Source organism: Pinus tabuliformis, chromosome X (genome assembly GCF_031772625.1).
Source record: "Pinus tabuliformis cultivar Carrire ecotype Pingquan chromosome X, CPIR1, whole genome shotgun sequence".
NCBI classification, from domain to species: domain Eukaryota; kingdom Viridiplantae; phylum Streptophyta; class Pinopsida; order Pinales; family Pinaceae; genus Pinus; species Pinus tabuliformis.
The window spans coordinates 26,178,489-26,200,727 of record NC_142308.1 but is presented as its reverse complement, the minus strand read 5'-3'; the positions used below and the strand labels follow the sequence as shown (position 1 = coordinate 26,200,727).

The window sequence follows — 22,239 nt, the reverse complement described above, 5'->3', positions numbered from 1 at the left end:
GTGTAGGGCATGGAGGATTTTGATGATGTAGTTGATTGGGTTGTGTGGATAATTTTGATAGGCAAGCAAGATGTTGTGGAAGAGCTAGTGAAGAATATGGATGATGTGTTTGTGCTACAAGATGAGGGAAAGTAGCCATGTAATCATAAGATAAGCCATGCCAAATTTGTGGACAATATTGGTGGGGGTTATACTGAGATTGGTATGACTGCCCTAACATAGGTGTATTCCGTAATGGATTATGCAAGCAAGAAAATGGAGAGGAAGTGTTTTGAACTATACATGTAGGCCATGGTTTCCATGGTTTTGACCTCGTTGCAACTTTCCCGTCTCTTTGATATGCTACTTCCATTCTAGATAAGGAAGAGTGACTATCTATGGGATGCTTCTTTCGTTAATGAGGGCAAAATACTTCATCAAATTCTCCCTGATTTTTCTGACCCTACAAAACATGCAAATTGTGAACTTAGAGAGCTAATAAAATCATATTTAACATTTTCAAATAAAACATTGATTTCAGCTCTTCTGTCTCCTGTTCTTGTAGTAGATTTGGAAAAGAAAGAAGAAAGTTCTATAGAATTCTTACCAACCCTGGAGATTCCTCTTGAGTACCTTATGCATATTTCACAAACATCATCATATGATCACTGAAAAACATCACCTTTTCCTATCAGATTTAAGATTTCTAAATATTCGTCTTTGATTCCTTTATGTAGGAGTGTTTTCAATGCGTCTTTTGCCAAATGCTTATGCTTTGATTTTCGAAGGTTGTATCAAAACCGCTCCACTCAGTCCTCCAAGCTTTCATCTTCCCCTTGTAACATATCGAAAACATCTTCATTGGATTTGCAGTAGTCTTTATACTTCTTAAAGAATACATTCTTCATGTCTTCCCATGTTTGAATGCAGTTCCCACCAATGCTTATGAACCATCGGAGAGCTGCTCCTTTTAAAGTAAGAGGAAAATTTTTCAACCTTTGAGTATTAGTACAATAATCATATCCTCTACAAAGTACTATGATAGGAAATGATGTGCATTTGTGTCACTCCTCCTAAATCTATGATAGGAAATTCAAAAGTAGCAATGTGTGCCATTTATTCGCAAAATAGAAGATGTTCTTCATGTGTTACTTTGGGGATCCTCCTTCAAATGTTCTTGTCAATTGGTTAGTGAAATGGGTGGTGCTAACATCACCACTTCAGTGGAATCATGAGATTTTTTTCTTTTCAAAATTCTACCTCTAAAATGCCTACTTCTATCAGTGCATGCAATATAACCTAAGCCTGACTATTGTGGGTAGATCCATCATTGGTTCCCTAGGATGTGTGCATAGGTTCTTACTTTCTGTCTTCAATATCTAGCTCTCACGAAGTCAGGGATGCATCTACAACCATATATTAGTGTGGTAGTGCTATTTGATTGCCTCCCCAACAACATCGCCAAAATGTTGAGTAAAATTAATTGCTTAATAAAAACACAACTAATCACTTAGACATTAATTATCAACCGGAGGAGCGTCTTTTTATTTCAAGACAATTGGCGAAATATATGCAAGCAAATACTAACAATTAACACTGGTTCTACATGATTATGTTCTACACTATCAAGCTCATTTGACAAGAAATAAAATGTAAGACTTGAAAAACAATACTAAATTAAAAAGCAGAAAGTAAATGACAAGAAAAGAATTATGATAATCACAATTCAAATGCTAATCCAGAGCAGCGAATTAAATGAAATCTAGAAATTGTAGGAAAACAATAAATCTAGAAAATGCAGCGTCCAACAAATTCTTTTAAAAAAAAGGAATTTTACTTTAAAGAACAACAATTGAAATTCAAAGAAACAAATACATAACTAAACTACTTTAGATGCTCAAGGCAGCACCTCGTCCAAGGTAGTGGGCCGAACTGCCCAAGACTTAGTTCTGCCTTGAGAAATAACTCAGATCAGATTACAAATAACAGATGTAGAACTCAGTGGATAACTTCCTTCATTAAAACATGGAAGAAATAATGTTGAAATTTGGTACCGGAGGACAGGTGGTTCCCTTAGGCTTTGATCTTTGGCCTAGGGAAAAGTGTCCAAAAGAATTTAATTTTTCTCCTAAAGTGACTTTATAATTTTATAAAGTTAAATCTAATTTAAAAGTGACTTTAAGTGATAAAGTTACTAAGTCTAATTTTAAAGTAAATGAAAAATTAGAAAGGAAAAGTGACTTTGGAAATAAATGACTAAGTGGGTCTTTATTAAAGTGGGGTGAATTAAAAAATAGAAAGTGAAATTTAAATGAGCATTTAATCTCAACCATTGATCTAAATCTATTTCAGCCATTGGATTTAGAGATCACCCAAAAGTCACTTGGAGTTATATTAAAGGAGGAAAAGGTCATTCATTCTTTCATGAGCAGATTGGGAGAAGGAGAGCAAGAGAGCAAGAGAGATTTCTGAGCAGGGAGGAGAAGGAGACAGCAGCTTGGCACACATTCCAAGGCAGCAGTTGAGCAGATTTGTACAGCTGATTCAGCACATAGTGAAAGACAGATTTTTGTACAAAAATCGAGGATCAGTTTGCTGATTTTTCTGCACACAAAACGGAGGCCGTACAGCATTTATTGCTGTCCTGTTTGCTGTAATTTCCAGATTGTTGTGACGCACAGGAAAGGAGATAAGTTGTAAATTTGCTTGCTGATTTTTGCTGAATAATTCTCACTGTAAAAAGGCAATTTTCAGAAATAAAGAAGAGCTCTCAAACTGGTTTTCCCCGAGAGTTGTAGGGGGTTTTTCCAGGGTCACGTTGATCAAAAATATCAGTGTTTTAATGTGTTTTAATGGCTGTTTTTTATTGCTGATTTTTAATTCTGCAATTTCCAGCATTCTGAAAAATTTCCAGAATTTGTGTTTTCAGCAATATTTATTTTTTTCAGTCTGTTAAATGTATGGTTATGGGAATGGCATTTAACTACATGGGAGAAATAAGGAGAAACTGAAAACCGGGGTGGGAAAACAGAAATTTTTACATGGTATCAGAGCTTGAGTGCTGAAGGGCAGTTTGGGACAGCAAAAGGAAAAATTACAGTTGCTGATTTTTCACTCAGAAAATTCCAGCAAGCTGATTTTTTCATAAACAACAGTTTTATCTTTACCACAGCAGTGCTATTTTTCAGTTTTAGGACAGCAAGATGTCATTAGGATTGAGGGTGGAGGATAGGTTGGATGGGCATACAAATTACAGCGTTTGGAAGGAGAGAATGCAGAGTATCTTTGAGGAGGCAGAAGTCTGGGATATCATGGTGCATACCGCACAGAACCCTGTTGTTGTGCCCACTGATGTTACTCAGTTGGCTGAGTATAAAAAGAAGAACAATAAGGGTAAGAGGCTGATTCTAGACGGAATCAAAGACCATTGCATTCCTCATGTGAGAGGAAAGAGCAATGCCCATGAGATGTGGACAACATTGTCCAATCTCTACCAAAGTACCAATGAGAACCGGAAGATGGTCCTGAAGGAGAAGCTGAAGAACATTAAGATGGGGAATGATAGTGCAGCTGGATATCTCACAAAGATTACCAATGTGAGAGATGAGTTGGCAGCGATTGGAGAGGCCATTCCATCCACTGAGTTGGTGCGGATTGCAGTGAATGGCCTCCCCGTTCATGGTTGAACTTTGCTGATGGGGTTTGTGCACGTGAGACCCTTCCCACATGGGAGAGGTTTTGGGATGATTGCATTCAGACAGAGATCAGGAAAGGTCAGCTTGGGGCAGCCAAGCCAGTTGAGCAGGATGAGGACGTAGCACTGGTGGCAGGAGGCAAGAAAGGCAAAGGAAAGAAGCAGGCTTCCACAAGCAGTGGTGGGGGCAAAGGCAAAGGTAAAAGTAAACAGGGGAACACACAGAAGGACTATTCCAAGGTGAAGTGTTGGAATTGTCAAAAGATGGGACACTATGCAGTTGTGTGTCCGGAGAAGAAGAAGAAGAAGGGGAAGAACCAGGACGTGGCAGCTTCAGCAGAGATTGAGGACTTTGCTGGTCGTTTTGACCGAGAGTTTGCGTTCACTACATGTGAGTCCTCTAGTGCAGGATCACCTGCCACACAGGTTCAGAGGGAGCATGCTTTTCCCTCGATTAGCGGAGCATCTACAGGTATCTGGTATGTGGACAGTGGGGCTTCACGTCACATGACAGGAGTCCGTGAGTACTTCTCAGAGCTTTCAGAGAGTGGTACTGATATTGAGGTAGTACTCGGTGATGACAGAGTTGTTAGAGCAGTGGGGGTGGGTACACTGACATTTCAGAGGGAGTCCAGACCTCCCTTGAAAGTGTCAGATGTTCTTTATGTGCCAGGGATGAGGAAGAACCTCATATCCGTCTCAGCTTTGGAGGACAGAGGATACGAGGTACTGTTCAGGGGAGGACAGGTGTTGATGTATCCCAGGGGCACTCCAGCTGATTCAGCTAAAGTGATAGGTGTACGCCATGCAAAGGTGTACAAGTTTGCATTTCAGCCCCTTTTGGCATTGAGCAGTAGTACCGACAGCAGAGCTAGCAGTTCTGAGCTGTGTGAGATTTGGCACCGCAGGATGGGACATATGTATCATGGAGCCTTGAGGACATTGCGGGAGATCACTACAGGTGTGCCAGATTTCAGTACTGATCACTTTGATACTTGCAGAGGTTGTGCGATGGGCAAGTTTGCCAAATCCCCTTTTCCCAGCAGTGACAGCAGAGCGACGGGGATACTTGATTTGATTCATTCCGATGTGAGCGGTTGGATGTCTCATGTTTCCTTGAGTGGATACGAGTACTATGTTTTATTCATTGATGATCACTCCAGGAGGACCTGGATTTATTTTTTGAAGACCAAGAGTGAGGTCTTCAAGCGGTTTCAGGAGTTCAGAGCTCTTGTGGAGACTCAGACAGGTCGAAAGATCAAGTCCTTGAGGTCGGACAATGGAGGAGAGTACACCCTTGGAGAGTTTGTTGACTATTGTGCAGAGGCAGGCATTAGGAGGGAGTTCACTGTTCCTTACAACCCCCAGCAGAACGGGGTTGCGGAGAGGAAGAACAGATCCATCATAGGGGCTGCCAAAGCCATGATACATGATCAAGGGTTGCCATTGTTCTTGTGGGCAGAGGCCTGCAACACAGCTGTTTACTTGCAGAACAGGAGTCCACATCGTGCCTTGGGGCACATGACTCCGGAGGAGGCTTTCTCTGGGAAGAAGCCTGATATTGGTCATCTTCATATCTTTGGATGCATTACATACTCCTATATACCCAAGGAGAAGAGGACCAAACTAGAGCCCACAGCAGAGAAGGGTATCTTTGTGGGCTACAGTGAGACCTCAAAGGCCTTTCGGATTTACATTCCTGCACAGAGGAGAGTTGTTGTCAGACGGGATGTGAAGTTCGAGGAGGACAGGGCCTTTAGGAGGTCACGGGAGTTAGAGTATCTAGATCAGCCAGACCCTCAGCAGCAGTTGAGTCAGTCGCAGGGATCCAGTGGGCAGGGATCAGAAGGATCAGGAGGTACATCTATGAGGATGTCAGGTCCGTCAGTGAGCAGTGGCTCATTGAGCCAGAGGGGTGGTGCTCCGGGCAGCATGCAGAGCAGTTCACTAGGGAGTCCACTGATGGACAGTTCACACGGTACCTCAGCTTCTACAGGTTCAGGTGCAGGCAGGAGGACAGCAGACAGACAGTCAGGAGTTCAGGCTACTGATGATGATGAGGAGGAGGAGTTTCATTCTCCGGTGGGAGAAGTGCGCTCAGGGAAGAGGAAGCCCAAGTGGCTTCAGGACACCTTGAGAGATGCCACATCTGTTGCTGAGCCGAAGAGGCCGGTCAGAGAGAGTAGACCACCTGAGAGGTTTTGTAGCTATATGGCGATGGTTACCAGCATCCTTGACTCTGAGCCTTCTAGCTATGAGGAGGCAGCTAGCCAGCAGGTCTGGAGAGAGGCCATGCAAGAGGAGTATTCTTCTATCATGAAGAATGATGTTTGGGAGGTGGTGCCGAGGCCTGAGGGCAAATCCGTGGTTACTTCCAGATGGCTTTACAAGGTAAAGCATGCTGCAGATGGCAGCATTGAGAAATTCAAAGCGAGGTTTGTGGCTAGAGGGTTCTCCCAGGTAGAGGAAGTTGATTATGAGGAGACCTTCGCTCCCGTGGCTCGATATACTTCGATCCGCTCCATTATATCGATAGCAGCAGAGATGGGTTGGAAGATCCACCAGATGGATGTGAAGACCGCATTTCTCAATGGCTTCATACAGGAGGAGGTGTACATTGAGCAGCCACAGGGCTTTGAGGTGCATGGGAAGGAGTCCCATGTGTGCAGACTGAAGAAGGCCCTTTATGGCCTGAAGCAAGCTCCCAGAGCTTGGTACTCCAGGATAGATACATACTTGCAGGGGATGGGTTTCACAAAGAGTGAGGCAGATTCGAACCTTTACTTTATTGTGATTGGTGAGGAGCCTCTCATTCTGGTGCTGTATGTGGATGACTTGATCATTACAGGTGCAGAGAGACTCATAGAGCACTGCAAGAGAGATCTTGCGGCGGAGTTTGAGATGAAGGACATCGGCCTGATGCATTACTTTTTGGGTTTGGAGGTGTGGCAGGAGGAGGGGCATTTCTTCCTGGGGCAGGGGAAGTATATTGTGGACATCCTTAGCAGATTCCACATGGAGGATTGTAGACCCATGTCGACACCGATGATCACCAACTGGAAGAAGCTTCATGCTTCGGATTCCGAGTTGGTGGATCCCACATTGTACAGGCAGCTGATTGGTTCCTTGATGTATTTGGTCAACACTAGACCAGATATCTGTTTTGCACTCAACACGATGAGTCAGTTTATGTGTGAGCCTAGGAAGGTTCACTGGGTGGCTGCAAAACACATTTTGCGGTACTTGCAGTGGACAGTGGATTATGGTCTGGACTACAGGCAGGGAGATGGAGTGAGATTGGCAGGGTACACTGATTCTGATTGGGCAGGTTGTGCTTCTGATAGGAAGAGCACTTCGGGGTGTTGTTTTGGGTTGGGTTCAGCAGTGGTGTCATGGTTCAGCCGGAAGCAGCAGTCAGTAGCACTGAGTTCAGCGGAAGCAGAGTATATGGCAGCCAGTCTAGCTAGTTGTGAGGCCATCTGGCTTCGCAAGATGTTGTTTGCCTTATTTGGTCAGCCGTTGAGACCTTCAGTGATTTACTGTGATAATCAGAGTTGCATTAAACTCACGGAGAATCCAGTATTTCATGACAGGTCAAAGCATATCGGGATCAGATATCATTTCATCAGAGACTATGTTCAGAAGGGAGTTGTGAAACTTGAGTATATTTCCACTGATGAGCAGGTTGCAGATATCCTTACCAAAGCCTTACCACGGGGCAAGCATGTCTACTTCAGAGACAAGATGGGTGTGGTGAGGAACACCTTCCTCGGTAAGAGGGAGTGTTGAAATTTGGTACCGGAGGACAGGTGGTTCCCTTAGGCTTTGATCTTTGGCCTAGGGAAAAGTGTCCAAAAGAATTTAATTTTTCTCCTAAAGTGACTTTATAATTTTATAAAGTTAAATCTAATTTAAAAGTGACTTTAAGTGATAAAGTTACTAAGTCTAATTTTAAAGTAAATGAAAAATTAGAAAGGAAAAGTGACTTTGGAAATAAATGACTAAGTGGGTCTTTATTAAAGTGGGGTGAATTAAAAAATAGAAAGTGAGATTTAAATGAGCATTTAATCTCAACCATTGATCTAAATCTATTTCAGCCATTGGATTTAGAGATCACCCAAAAGTCACTTGGAGTTATATTAAAGGAGGAAAAGGTCATTCATTCTTTCATGAGCAGATTGGGAGAAGGAGAGCAAGAGAGCAAGAGAGATTTCTGAGCAGGGAGGAGAAGGAGACAGCAGCTTGGCACACATTCCAAGGCAGCAGTTGAGCAGACTTGTACAGCTGATTCAGCACATAGTGAAAGACAGATTTTTGCACAAAAATCGAGGATCAGTTTGCTGATTTTTCTGCACACAAAACGGAGGCCGTACAGCATTTATTGCTGTCCTGTTTGCTGTAATTTCCAGATTGCTGTGAGGCACAGGAAAGGAGATAAGTTGTAAATTTGTTTGCTGATTTTTGCTGAATAATTCTCACTGTAAAAAGGCAATTTTCAGAAATAAAGAAGAGCTCTCAAACTGGTTTTCCCCAAGAGTTGTAGGAGGTTTTTCCAGGGTCACGTTGACCAAAAATATCAGTGTTTTAATGTGTTTTAATGGCTGTTTTTGATTGTTGATTTTTAATTCTGCAATTTCCAGCATTCTGAAAAATTTCCAGAATTTGTGTTTTCAGCAATATTTATTTTTTTTCAGTCTGTTAAATGTATGGTTATGGGAATGGGCATTTAACTACATGGGAGAAATAAGGAGAAACTGAAAACCGGGGTGGGAAAACAGAAATTTTTACAAATAATTACATAAAATTGAAGTTCTTAGTTTTGCCTCCAATTCAACAATTGTTCATTCTCCAGCCTCTCCCATCCCCCTCTTTGATCTTTGTTTTCATTTAAATACACGGAGAGCAAAGGGAAGTTACAACAAAGTTGATTACAAACTGATTTCCATTACAAATTTGGATTGCCCAAAACAAATTGATCAGCAAGATCAGATCTGAAAGATCTTTCCACCAACATTCAGCAGGAACAAGTCGAATTTGGTATTGCAATTGGAAGAATTTGGAAAACGATCGCAACAACAAATCTGAGAAAATCACCTTCAAAGAACCTTGCATTTCTCTCAATCCAAACCGAATTTTGGAAAACTGTTCACTTGAAAAGTAATTTGGTGTGTTCTGCACAAAACCCATGTCTCGGATTTTGAAGATTCATCTTCATTTGCTTGAAACGTCCAATGCAAAATTGTAACTTCTTATCTTAGCGAATTTCTGAGTTGTTTGATTATGAGTTGGAGATCAAATTTACAATCTGGAAGAGATCTTGGAGGCTAAAATAGTGAGTGATGTTATAACAAATTCATTAATAAACCATCATTGGCAAAATCATGCATAATAATCATCAATTTATTAAAAATAAAAGAGAACAAGTATTATTTACTCACAAGAGCATAAATAACTATAAAATGGAATTATATGATAGATTAAGATAAATAACATGATAAAGAATGGTAAAAATGGATGAAATAGAGGTTAAAAAGTGATAATAATAGTGACAAATTAGTGTCCCAACATATCTCACTCCTCTTCACTCATTATAACCCCTTTTAACACTTTTCCCATCTGGGTCCACATTTATCCCCTTCGGTCCACAAGGAGTTAGCCTTCCCCTCCCCTTGTCCACACCTTCGGTCGGGCTTGGAACGATACCCCAAAGGTTGATGTGGCTAAAAAGAAAGTTACATGTATAATTTGGCCACTTACAACAGGAAATATACCACAAAATGAAAAAGATGGTCGGGACATAAGAAGCTAGCACGTGGGCAAAAGCCAAATATGAGCTCTACCCCCTATCATTATGGCCATCACCCTGGTTCCTAGGGCCTTTATGAGTGACCCTTGCATCATCTAGGAAGCCATGATTGTCCCAACTATTGGTGGGCAGTGAACTGTCCAACCTTAATGGGTAATCACTGCTTTATCATACACGTCATGCTCCCATTCCCTGGAGCCCCTGAGCAGTTAAAATAAAGAAAAATCAATAAAAGACAAAAGGCATATGAAGAAGGGTGGAAAAACAAAGGCCGAAGTAACTTGTGTACCATGATTGTTGCCTCCTACATCTATATACCCATATGTGGGCTTCCTCCATCATAGCTACCCGTGTACCATGGTATGTGGTTTGGAGCCATCCCTGTTGTTCCACTCTGTTCCACCATTATTTCACATGACACCTGACATTTGACAGATGTACCATGGACCTGTTACTTCCTTAGAGGCTGAAACCACCTTAATAGGGTCCTTTATTAACCTCTCTTGTTGAGCAAATAAACACTTGTACCTACTAAAGCCCTTTTGGAAGGGCATGCCACTATGAAGTGTCCACTTTTGCCCCTAGTTAGCAAGCTTATTTACTCAATTACACTAATGGATTGTTGTACTGGAAGGTGAGGAGACACATTGGATCTTATACAGGATTGCAGGTGGGTCTCCATTTGGACTTGGTCTCCCTATACAGGGTCTAAGCCCTCCAGAGGGTCATAATGGCACTTGTAGGGTGAGCATTGAGAGCCATGGGCCTCCACCACAACAAAGCATTGATTGCCATGCCATGGGCTTCTTTAACACCACATATTACTTGTTCGTGCCCCAGCCATACAAAGATGATGCACTTGGACCACGTTGCCCAACCGACCACACATTTGCACATGACACTTGGCAACTGATCTAGGGCCCAGATGGGGTTTTGTCTCATCCAGAGAGACATGGGAGGGCATGTGTCATCATTCTAGCCCTTATTGATGGAGCATTGACATGTTTGATCTAGTTGGAGACCCATGAGACCCTTGATTGTGCCCCACAGCCACTTGGGAGCACCACAAATGTTTTGCTTGGAAACCAAGGGGCCACCCCCTTGGTCATCATTTTGGGAGCCCTCCTCTTCATCATGGCACATGGAGGACTTATCTTGGCCTTCCAACTGCTGGCTCATTGCACCATTATTTTATCATTTCGGCCTCATCAAGAAGGTTTATTTTATACTTTTGAGCTATTTGGTGGGCTTGTCACCAATAGGGTTGTTATTTTTCACATTAAAACATTTCTAGGGGTTTCATTAGGCTAATTAGTCCATTCGAACTTGTGGGAGACTCATATAAATTAAATGAGAGCCTCATTTGTAACTCATCATTGTTTTGATTGGGATTTCTCTTGTAAAAAGAATTCGAACTTGCAATTGATGGACAAAATTGGTAGTTGTTGATGCATTTTGATGTTTGGGATTTTCCCTATCTTGTCCTGGAGCTTCTATTTGCAAATGTGATGGATGAATATATTCACTTTATCTTGTAAGTGTTATTTCTTTATAGTGCTGCATGACTAATGTATGAAATATCTTATCATATTCTTGTATCTGCCCTAATTTGATGTGAATTCATGAAACATTGGAATTACTGAAGTATTATATGCATTTCTCATTAGATATTGTGAATGAATGGTCCTAGAGGCTCGTCTTGCAGCTAGCATCCTCGAATCTCCATCACTTTCGGCCAAGCGAAGTATAAATACCCATTGTAACCAAGTTGTTGCTTCCTTAAGGCTAGTAAATAGATGTATAGGTCTCCTTGATAGAGTGAAGGTCTTGCATCAAAGTACATCTTGACTCCATTTCTCCCAATTGATAAGGCACTAATCCTAATCTTAAGTGATCAACTTAAAACCTATTCCTTTAACCTTTTACCATTTTCTGCCCTAACCCTAGAAGGCCAACTAGGGCCTAGTGTGAATTGCATTATAGAGGTCTCCTTAGGGTGCGAGTTGGTAGGTTATTGAGTTGTGGTTTCCTCTCGCTGTCCTTAAAATTTGAAGCAATTCCCGTGGCTAGTTTGAGAGAAATCTCAAGCCCTAGCTCCAAAATTGATTTTATCCTTGAACTTCTTTGGTTAGCGGCATTTCAAGGGTCATGTGCTTTTGAAAACTCGAAGGAAGTTAATCATTTGTTGACCCTTCTCATCCTTGCTTGACCTAGTAATCACACTGAAGATCATCCTCTTTACAAGCCTTAGGTCTCGTTTGGATTTTCCCATAGGTCTCTCTATTGGTGTCAAGCCCTTGTATGGTAGCCATATTACAAACCCCTTAGAGAGGTCCCCCCTTCCCGCCTCCCCTCAAGAAGCCTTTGGTCTAGGAGTAACCTTTGTAATTGAACAAGCTTTCCTCCTAGGTCTAGGTCTCCTCATTAAGTCTTTCTTGGAGAGTTGTTAACTTCTCTCTGAAGCAATTGAGCCATTATTTGAGTCTCTCCTTTGAGTGGGCTTTGAAATCACATCATACCTTGCTATTGATCCTATCATTCAAGTGATTTCCCTTATACCGGGACTCCTCCCACCGGTGCAAGTCCATAAAGAGAAGGGGACACTGACTAAGGTGACATTGGGTCTTTGTCCCATTGTTGTCATTTGGTCTGGTAGTTGTCCCTTAGGTACCCCTCCTAAGACCACTCCTAGATTTTGGCAACAGTGCATATGTTGCCATGTCAAGTATGCTGAAATACACTCTTAAATTTCTCAAAGAATATTATAAGAGTATGGTTGGCGATATTGGTAATAGTTGACATAGGAACCTAATTGTCATATTGAATGCTTTAATATTGTTGCACACTAGGCATTGTTTATTGGTGCACGTTATTTACCAGTTTGGATACAATTTGTTTACCTCGTACAAATAATATTATTGCAGCGATTTAGCAGTGTGAGCTATTTATCATTTTACGTGTTTATAGGTGCATTTGTTGTGAAATGGATTGAATGGGTGATGTATTAGAATTACTATATACTATAATACATTTCACTGATATGAGATGGTAAACATCAACAATGACATTCTTTCTGAAATTAGATTTTGTCTACAAAATGCACGAGACAAAATTGATTTTTTACAATTTGAATCACAACTACAACAAGATGAGATACAACAAAAAAGACATCATTCTGAATTGGTTTTTGTTCAGAACATCCTCTCTTTGAGATTGAAACAAACTCCCATCAACAACAAGAAATTGAACCTGAGGTTAATTCAAATCAAGTGCCCATTTCAGGAGCAGTTTTGAATAAAGATGCAAAAGTTCAGGTTCCATTTCCCAAGTCCATCATCAGACCTTGGGAAGAGTTTGTCAACAACAAGAACAAAACGGGTCTTGAAGCGCCTTGAAAAAATCCAACACTTTGAAACTAAGCGTTCTAGTGTTGGTGGTCATCCTTAAACCAGCACAATTTGAGACCTCGAGTTTTCCCACCTTCTACCATCATTTTAGCGAGCATATTTAGCTAATAGTTGCCATGCATTTTTTGCTTTTTATTTTGTATTTCAACTCTCTTCTTGGACTTACATATACCTCTTCAATGGGATGTGAAGAGTCATTGGAGTCCAACAAACCACTTGGAATATGAAAACCACGGGTCATTAGACATTGTATAAATGCATATCATTGTGAATAAAATGCATCTCACGTTTATCTTTCATATCTTGTCTATTATTTGTGAGTCTAACAAATGCCCTTCTTTACTTATATAATAAGCTTTTAATTAGTCCTTTTATAATTTGAATTGGAATTTTCCCTTTGCCCTATTTACTTCATCTTCTTTTTTTTTTTCTTTTTCAATTAAATAATCTTCTATGAAACTTAAAGATTCTAACTTTTAAGTTAAAACTCCCCTTTGTCTTTTATTTAGTAGTCTTTTGACTCAACTAACTTCAAAAATAAATCTTAATGATGTCGTGAATGTCAACCCTTTTATTTAGCTTGTACGTTATTAAATAGTGATGCCCCGATAATTAAAAATAAACTTTTTATGATATTTTTGCTAATTCGAGTTAATAAGCTTCCTAACTAAAATAAAATAACCCTGCTAACTTACGGATGTCGCCTTTCAATGTATGACATGTTTTTTGATAAGAGGTAGTCCAAACTCTTTATATGGTAGTTTAATCTTAAGAACAATAGCATGTATGGTCCGATATGAACTGCTAGGTAGTCTGTATGGACAAGTATGGAAGCAGTGGAAGCAAAATACACACAAGCAACTATTTCTCTCATGAGGCACGAGCAAGCATCAAGCAAAATAAAACTCGAAGGAAAATTTTATTTGCCCGATCTTCCAAGTGAATATTTGAGCATGTTGTTTGTCGAATGCACTCAGAGTTATAAATGTAATTCTATAAATGAATGCTATGTTAAGCAAAGAAAATGGAGATACATGAGCGTAATACCTTTCGTTTACAGGTAGCTCAAACCATTTTATTTTTTATTTTTTGAATTTACACTAATTGATTAATTATAGATGAATTGGCCGAGGATCGGGTTTCAGAAAAGCTCTAGTAGCGATGAGAAACTTGGCTGGGTTAAGAAGCCCGGTGGCAATGAGAACTTGGCGGCGATGACGAGAATTCGTTGATCAATTGCATTTTTTGTTTTTAATTGTTTTTCGTTTGTTTTTAATTATAACTTTTGTTTTTGTTTGTTTTTTTAATAATCTTGTTAAGTGAAACAGGGACTGCTCCTATTGAAGCAATTGCTATGGTGCGAGTCATAAGGTATTTAAAAAAAATGAGCAAATGGAATAGGGTAGATGGCCTAAGGTTGTCTTTAATGATAGATTGTGCAAGAGCAAAAAAACTTGGATGCAACAAAATAACAAATGGTTTAGTAAATAGGGTATTTGCTTGAACGTGTGTCTCATAAACAACAAAGAGATAAAAGCTTTTGTTATGGATAAGTTTCACAAGCGTACTTGGAATAAGGAGCTAGGGAAAAAGAAAAATTACTATATTGAAGTGTTTAATCCCACTCATAGTCATCAACCAAAAGCATACATAGAGGCCAATATCTCTTGGAGAGCCAAAATTCTTATTGCTCAATTAAGGATTAATTCTCATCAACTTCGTTGTGAAATAGGGCATTGGAAAAGGCCAAAGGAAGTGTGGGAGGAAAGAGTATGCATTTTTTGTTCTTCCAGAGGCCTTCAAAGACAACGAGGAAAGTTATGCAGATATGATGGTCGCTAGCTCTTTGGATAATCTATTTAGCGAGGGGTTTGTCGAGAAGCTGTGAGCATTTATTTTGAAGCTTCACAGAAAAAGGGTCGAATACATCAAGCAGATGAAGAAGCAATCTGTCCCATAAGCTATCTTTAGTCTCGTGGACGTTAAGATAATTTCTTTCTTGCTATACCCTTTTTTTTAATATATTTCGACTTTTTTTTTTTAATACAATTAAATTTTTTATTCCCTTTTTTTAATATATATATATATTTTAATGGCCAAAGGCTTGACAACAAAATGGAGAAGCTCCAAAAAACTTCATGTGGCTAAAAGCCTCAATCGTAATGGCAACAAATTTGTCAAAAAGTGTTAGTTTTTGTAGCATCGGATGTGTTCTAACCACAAAATTTGGTGGAGAGGCTAGAATACATGAGATCTCCAAAACTCAAAAATCGTTTTTGGAAATTCCGCTTAGAAGTGTCTCAATTAGATTATTAACCGTTTTTTTAATATTTCCTAAGTCTAAACTTAGGGAATATGGTTAATTAATCAATATTAATTGAGATAAGGTGAGAATCATCTAGAAACTCACGCAAATCGATTCAAAGATGATCTTAGCCATTGATTAAGTTTTGATCTTGGTCATTGGTGCTCCAATAGTCGATTATAAGAAGAGGTCGATGTGGTGATGGAGAACACACCAGTGCAGATACTCAGTTGCCTAGGCAGTTCAATTTTATTAGTAGAAGTGGTTCAGCAAAGAAGATAGAGCCAGAGGGTGAGTAGCAAGTGGAAGAGGAGGACATCAACATTCTGAGAGGAAAGTTTCCAGTTCTCGGAAGAGGCAAAGGAAGACCGAAATTCTCATAGGGCCAACGTAAGCTCTGCGCAGAGGGTGACACAGGAGGCTCAACGTAGAGGCTAGGGAGGTAATTTTGGTGGCAGAAAGTAGCTATGGGGTGAGAGAAAATGCTCACAATAATTTTGCCAATGTTTTCCTCAGATTAGATTGTCAGTTGGGCATCTAAATTATTGTACTCAGAATTGTTGTTGAAGAATAATAATAAAACCTTCATTTGTTGCACCAGTTTTCCCGTAGTGGGTTTTTCCGGGGACAATTGTCCAAAAATAACTATGCCAAAATTCTTGTGTGCGTGTTAGAATTTCTCAGCTTTCAGTGTTTTATTTTCCGCAATATTTTTATAGTGAAAATTGCAGTTGTGATTTTATTCGTTGTTTGTCGTAGCAAATAAACTGCATAATTAAAATGTTCAGTTAGAAGAATAATTTCCAGTTGATGCAATAGATAAAAATTTCACAAAAAGCTGATGGTCGAACGCTGAATCAGATTGGCTTTGTGTAATGGTTGTTGAGAGATGAATTGTTGATTTGTTACACTAAGGGGTCTCGTTCTATATACTAGGCAGGGTGTCCTTTCATATGAAGAGATGTGTCTCTTTGATAAGGCACACCTTTACACATTTTAATTAATTATTATTTATTATCATTTTTGTTACAATTAGAAATTAGATCACGATTCTTCAACTCTACTCCAAAACTCCAAATGCTCACAAATGCTCAATGATAGATGTGTGAGGCAAATAAGGGTGGGGATGTATCTCTTTATAGTATTTTAGAAGGGTTTAGAAGTTAGATTTTTGGGTTTTATTAAAAAAAAAATCGAATTAACAAGTTGAGTATACCATGGTGGGATCTAGTGTCTACTCTATTGAGTAGGTATGTACTCAGTCGAGTAGGGCTAGTTTGGTATCCAACCAGCTCAAACTGACCCATTTGAATCGAGTAGGTGGGTGAGTCGGTATGGCTACCAGTGGACTTTGCAGAGTTGACTAAGTTTGTGTTGACTTGGACCACTTTTAAAAACAAAGATGAAGAACAATGCCCTAGGCAAAGGGATCCCAAGGATAGACAAAATAAGGAATTAACCAATATCAAACTAATAAAGGAATGAGTGGAGTTACCATAAATCGTCATCGTCCAGGTAGTAATCTTACCCCTCAAAAAATTGACCTTGTAAGCTTGTCGTAGTCTTGAACATTCACAATAGCAAATTAGAATGAGAGGAGGAATCTCATTTATTAAGGGGGCTTCATCAACCATCCCATTCAATAATATTTTCTATTTCCTTAGATCTATCTTAGGAAATCTCACATTTGTCTTGTCTTCCAACTGAGGAGACTAGGTCAAGTAATACATAAAATGCAAAGTAGATGTGCCACATCTACAATATTTTCCCCAAAATAGAGGAGATTTCCCCAATATGGTGGTCAATGTGAGGTCCAAAAGTGCTAAATGCCCCTTCACAATATAAGTGATGCCCTCTAAACATGATAAGTTACCTCTCCCATGAAGAATAATTCAATATTCAACAAAGATGCCAATCACTATGCTAAAAGTGAGGAGAATCCATATATGTGGTATTAGTAGGGTTGAAAAGAGGTGGTGACTCACCAAAATAAACTCTAGTGTCTAGATTGGAGGTCTCTTAGGTGTGAATGCCTCCTCAAATTATGCAAACCATGTTCTAAATGTTAGGTAAACTTGACTTGGGGAAAGTGTAAAAGTTGTTTGGGTCAACAATAGTGGTTTTGGGCCCATGGTTTTTTTGGTTGTCCATGGTTTTGTGCTCGTGGTATTCATGTAATGGAGCCTTTAAAAAGTTGTGAGGAACTCTTGTAATGGGCCAGGGGATGTGAGTGGTGAAGGCACACTTGGCCAGATTGGCCAAAGATTTGACCAAGGATTTAATGGAATTCCGTTAGCTTAGGCTTTTCCCCAAAGTTGCAGTTTTCCTAAGGTAAATATTGTGTTCATTGTATTTATGCTTTGTGTTTATGTTTGTTGTTGGTTGTTTAAATTTTCCTCTCAGTAAATTTGTTTCTCTTTGATAAAATTTCTACATTTGGTATTAGAGCCAAAGGTGGATATTTCAAAGCCAAATGTTGGCTTTGAAGTGACAAAACTTAAGAGTGTTTGTGCTTTAAATGTAAAAAACACACAAGTATTTGTAAAATAATATTTTATTAATAAGATAAATGTGGTTTTTTCTTTGATGAATGACAAATAGTACTTTAGAAACCCAATGCACACTATAGCCTTAGCGAAGATTAAATCCACCATACAAATATTTGGGATCCAAGCAAAATAATTCTTGCCCAAGTTTGTGAACTTGGAGACCAAGGACTGAAATATTTGCAAACATTATATTTATTTCAAGACAATATGTTAATCATATGGATAATCAAACCACCTAAGACTAGATCAAAACTCAAAACTATCAATAGCATGATTTTATTTCCATTTAATGAAAACCGATCTTATAAATATTCAACACAACATAGGAAAGCTTGTAGTCAGTACATACCACAAATTATGAACATGGAACACCTTGAAATTGCGCCCCAAAGTCTTTATTATGATAGAGAAAATAGTTTCCAGCGGGACAATAGTTTACATGAATGTTTCAACAACAATTTTATAGCCAGAGATCATTGTGCTAGAGACTCAAATGACTCTAATTTATAGATCAATCTTCCAAATGGGAAAATAACGACTAGTTCTTTTTATTCTTGTCAAAATAACACACCGTTGAAAAATATTTGATTATTTTTTAATCTTGGCCCTTGATTTTTTATTTTTGAAGAATTTTCGAATTTATCATTTAATTTCATTTTTATTAACTCAAAATTAATTATTTTGAGTTAATTTCGTCAAAAATTTCATTGACTTAACCACCAGTCCTAGGATCCAAATTTTCTTGAAATATCCAATATTCCATTGATGGATGAACTTTAAAAATTGATTCTTTTAAGACCCAAATTTTTTCACTTGGAGAATTAATTTTCCTAAAACAACTTAATTTGACTTTAATTAATTGATTTTCTAGCTTGGAATTTATTTTTATTTTGCCAGAAAAATTAATTAATTTACATGAGGGGATTTAATATTTTTTTCCACCCTATGATACATAAAATTTTTACATTTACAACCCTCAAAGGGAAATATATATTTGGCTTAGACCCTGAAGACACATACCCATTTGCGACACAATATGAGCTAGTAGATCAAGTGATTTGTAATAAAATAATTTCGCTAATTAGCTTAAATTATTTCTAAATCACTTTTACATAGGGCTCTACTAAAACACTACGACTCACCTAAGATTTTGACGAAGAATTACACCCTAGCTTTGGGGTGACGCTAAAGGGAAAAACTCTACCGACCATCCGTGTTTAGAAACACAATTGAATCAGTGAGACGAAAAACTTTTTAGGATGAAATTCTCGCCAAAATAATAAGTTTAGCTAGGTTGGTACATACATTCACGGTCTTACTAGCCTCATTTACATTACATAACTTGCAGAATGAGTTTACAATGACATGTAGACTGCGGATAGATGATCCAATCTTATTGAAAAAATTTGGCACTCCCGCTTCCTTGGAACTTTGACAAATTGAATGCAACAGACCCTTTAGAGACAACTTCACATTTAATCCTCTGGATTTTAGAAAAACATGCTTTGATACCATGTTAGAAAATAAAGAAAACAACGCTCAACAATTGTTTAAGTGTGCCTATGAGCATTGACAAAAGCACTAGGATATATAGTGGTAAAAACCTAAAATGTGTCGGGGAGTCAAAGATGAATAGTTTCAATAATCTCCGAACCAATGTTATCAGAACCCAACCAGAGCCAAAATCAGTTGAGGGTCAGACTGACACTGGATTGGAATTTGTGGAAAAACCAGGTTGAATAACTGTCAGTGAGGGCCGGTTTAGATCAGAACGAAACCAGCACAACAACCCAGTTCAAAAGGGTTTAGACCTTGCTGAGTGCAGATTAGTCTGGACTGATTGGTTCATTAATATCCATACCAATGGTATCAGAACAGGTACTGGAACCAAAGTCAGTCGATGGTTAGACTGGGATTGGACTGGAACGTGCTCAATTTTGGTTGAAAGAGGGATGATCCAGATCAGAAATAGAGACTTAAGTAACAAGTTAAAAACCTTTTGTCCATGAATCATGTCTTTTTAATTTTCTTCTCTGGATACGCTTCATTTTGTAAGTTGTTCCCATCTGTTTAGCAAATAATCGATTTTTTTTTTAATGCTGTCACGGAACTTATGCTATTTATTTCTCAAGACAACTATAGGAAGTTTATTTTATCATATTTTATGTTTTTGTACACCATCTGATGTAAGTTGTATTCAGAAACATATTAAAGTTTTATGCTGGAAGAAATCACAATTGGGTGTTTCGCAGGTCCGGGAGGCACAGCTAGCACAATACAACTATATTTTAGTAGTTGGTGAAGAGGAAGCAAACACTGGACAGGTTTTTCCCCCACTCAATTTACTTGAAAATTAAAGTAGATTGACATAAAATCAAATATTGTTCCTATAATTTGGTGTTCGGTTCTGCAATCATTTGTGAGCAGTAAGCTACAGTACAAGTTCTTTTTCCAAGCTAGTGTCTTTTATCTGTATCATTACAGTAATGAAATGAAGGCAAGTTACCTACTTTTGAATCATTTAAGGATTTATCTAGTCCGTTCATTAATAATTATTGATGGTAAAAAGTGAAAGAATCTCAAGCTCAAAATTTTCCTTTTCTGTGGTTATTTTTTCTTAAATTTCAACTTCTTGTATTTGATAAAGGAAATGCGAGACTAACTTTTAGTTTGCAGAACTAAAAGAATAGGAACAATATCAGGGTCGAGTTTCGAGTTACTTTGGATTTTCATTTTTGCAAGGACTGGCTTTCGCTTTCAAGATTCCCACATTTTATATGTTCTGCTAGAACTTGTATACCCTGAGATATGGTGTTGCTTCAGATGACTGTGTTGTCGAATATTGACCGTTGTGCGTCATGTTGCATATTTGCCTGTTAATGTGTGATGTACTTGGTTGCAGGTTAGTGTTCGCATCCGAGATAAATCAACACATGAAGTAAGGAGTATGGATGAACTTCTTAAATTGTTTAGAGAGGAGATTGAAGCGTTTCATTAGCTCAAGGCAGGCTAAGCTGCTTAGAAAATTATAAAATTTCAGAGTTAAAATTCTCCTCGGTCTTTATTTCTCAGCTAATTTTGTTGCCCTGAATTGGAAAGAAATTTTATATCATATTTGGAAGTGAAGAAATGCACAATGTAGTGTAAAAACCTGTGTTCTCTGATCAGGAAATGTATATCAAGGTTCAGGGTTTGACCTGAACCAAGTCAAAGTTCTTATTGATGAAATTTTGTGTATTGATGAGTAAAGTGACCACAGAAATATAAAAAATATTTTCCGATATTTTTTCTTGAATTGGCTAATAAGGGACGCCATTCTTGTTTAGTCTCTGATTTTTTTCTTTCTGGTAGAGGACCCCCAAAATCATTGATTTTCAAATTCGGCTGTATGTAATATGAAACTGTGAGATTTCTGACAATGCTATCCTTGATTTTCTGAATTTTCGGTTACTGGAATAATGTTTGGCAGTTTAAATCGACCAGCAATACACATCTGGGCCTCGGAAATTCTTCAAAACGCAAGTTTTTAAAAATTATATATGAAACGTTTTCGACACTTGAAGCGCCAATAATCATATCGGCATTCATTAGAGAATTGCGAATGAAAAATTCCATGGTTTAAACTAAATTTTGAATCCGAAAAATGCTAGTGCTGGCTGTAAATTTGTCCCTAAATATTATTGGAAATTTTTATTTGCCTAATCTTAATGAAAATTTTGATTTCCCTTGCCTTTTGTACGTGAGGTCTCTTGGTTTCATGTTCATTAGCGAAAAGCTCTCGTGATTAATATTTTTATTTTATCGAGTTATAGTAAATTAAGAGGTAATTTTGATATCAATACTTGCAGTCAATTGGCTTTACGTATAGTTTTATGTAATGTTTAATATCACCAAAGTCTATAGGGGACTGTAGACTAAAAATATTTATGAAGTTACCCAACAAAAAATATTAATAATAATGAATGTCTATAACAAAAATGGAATTAAATTAAATGTTATTTATAAAGTACAACAAAAATGGAATTAAATGGAATTTATGAAGTATAAAAATGAACGGTATAGCAATTTATTTTAAGACATTCAAAATTCAGAATTTTTGTATTAAATGGTGATTTGTGAACTTAATGGTCATTTTTTTTTAAATTATTGTTTTAATACTATTATGTTTCTTGTTATTTATAATTCATTATTATAAATTATATTATTTTATTAGTGTAGGTAGTTTAAATGCTTTAAAACCTATCATTTTGAAATAGTTGTATCATCAAAGTTCGTGCAGTAAAGAAAACTCTTACAAATAAGGTTAAAAAAAATAAATCTAATTAATTATATAAAAATGAAAGTTAATAAGTCTTTTAATAAATATATTTTTTTTTTTCTAGGTAAAGTCTACTTCTATATTAAGGAAAGAAAAATATTTACATGGTTTACATCATCCGAGGAGGCCGAGGCCAGTCCTCTAACAGTAGCGACTGGAACTGACTATCGATCCGCTGAAA

General features: G+C 38.1%; 1 protein-coding gene across 1 annotated transcript in view; it reads left to right on the top strand.

Moving 5' to 3' along the window:
* Positions 1-21,065, top strand: part of LOC149138146 (threonine--tRNA ligase, mitochondrial 1-like) — a 238,096-nt gene extending 217,031 nt beyond the window's left edge. The window contains 2 exon segments of the mRNA XM_089446457.1: positions 19,993-20,064; positions 20,643-21,065. Of these exon segments, the coding sequence (XP_089302583.1) occupies positions 19,993-20,064; positions 20,643-20,738 (168 nt within the window). The 3' untranslated portion in view covers positions 20,739-21,065.
* Positions 21,066-22,239: the final 1,174 nt, after the last annotated feature.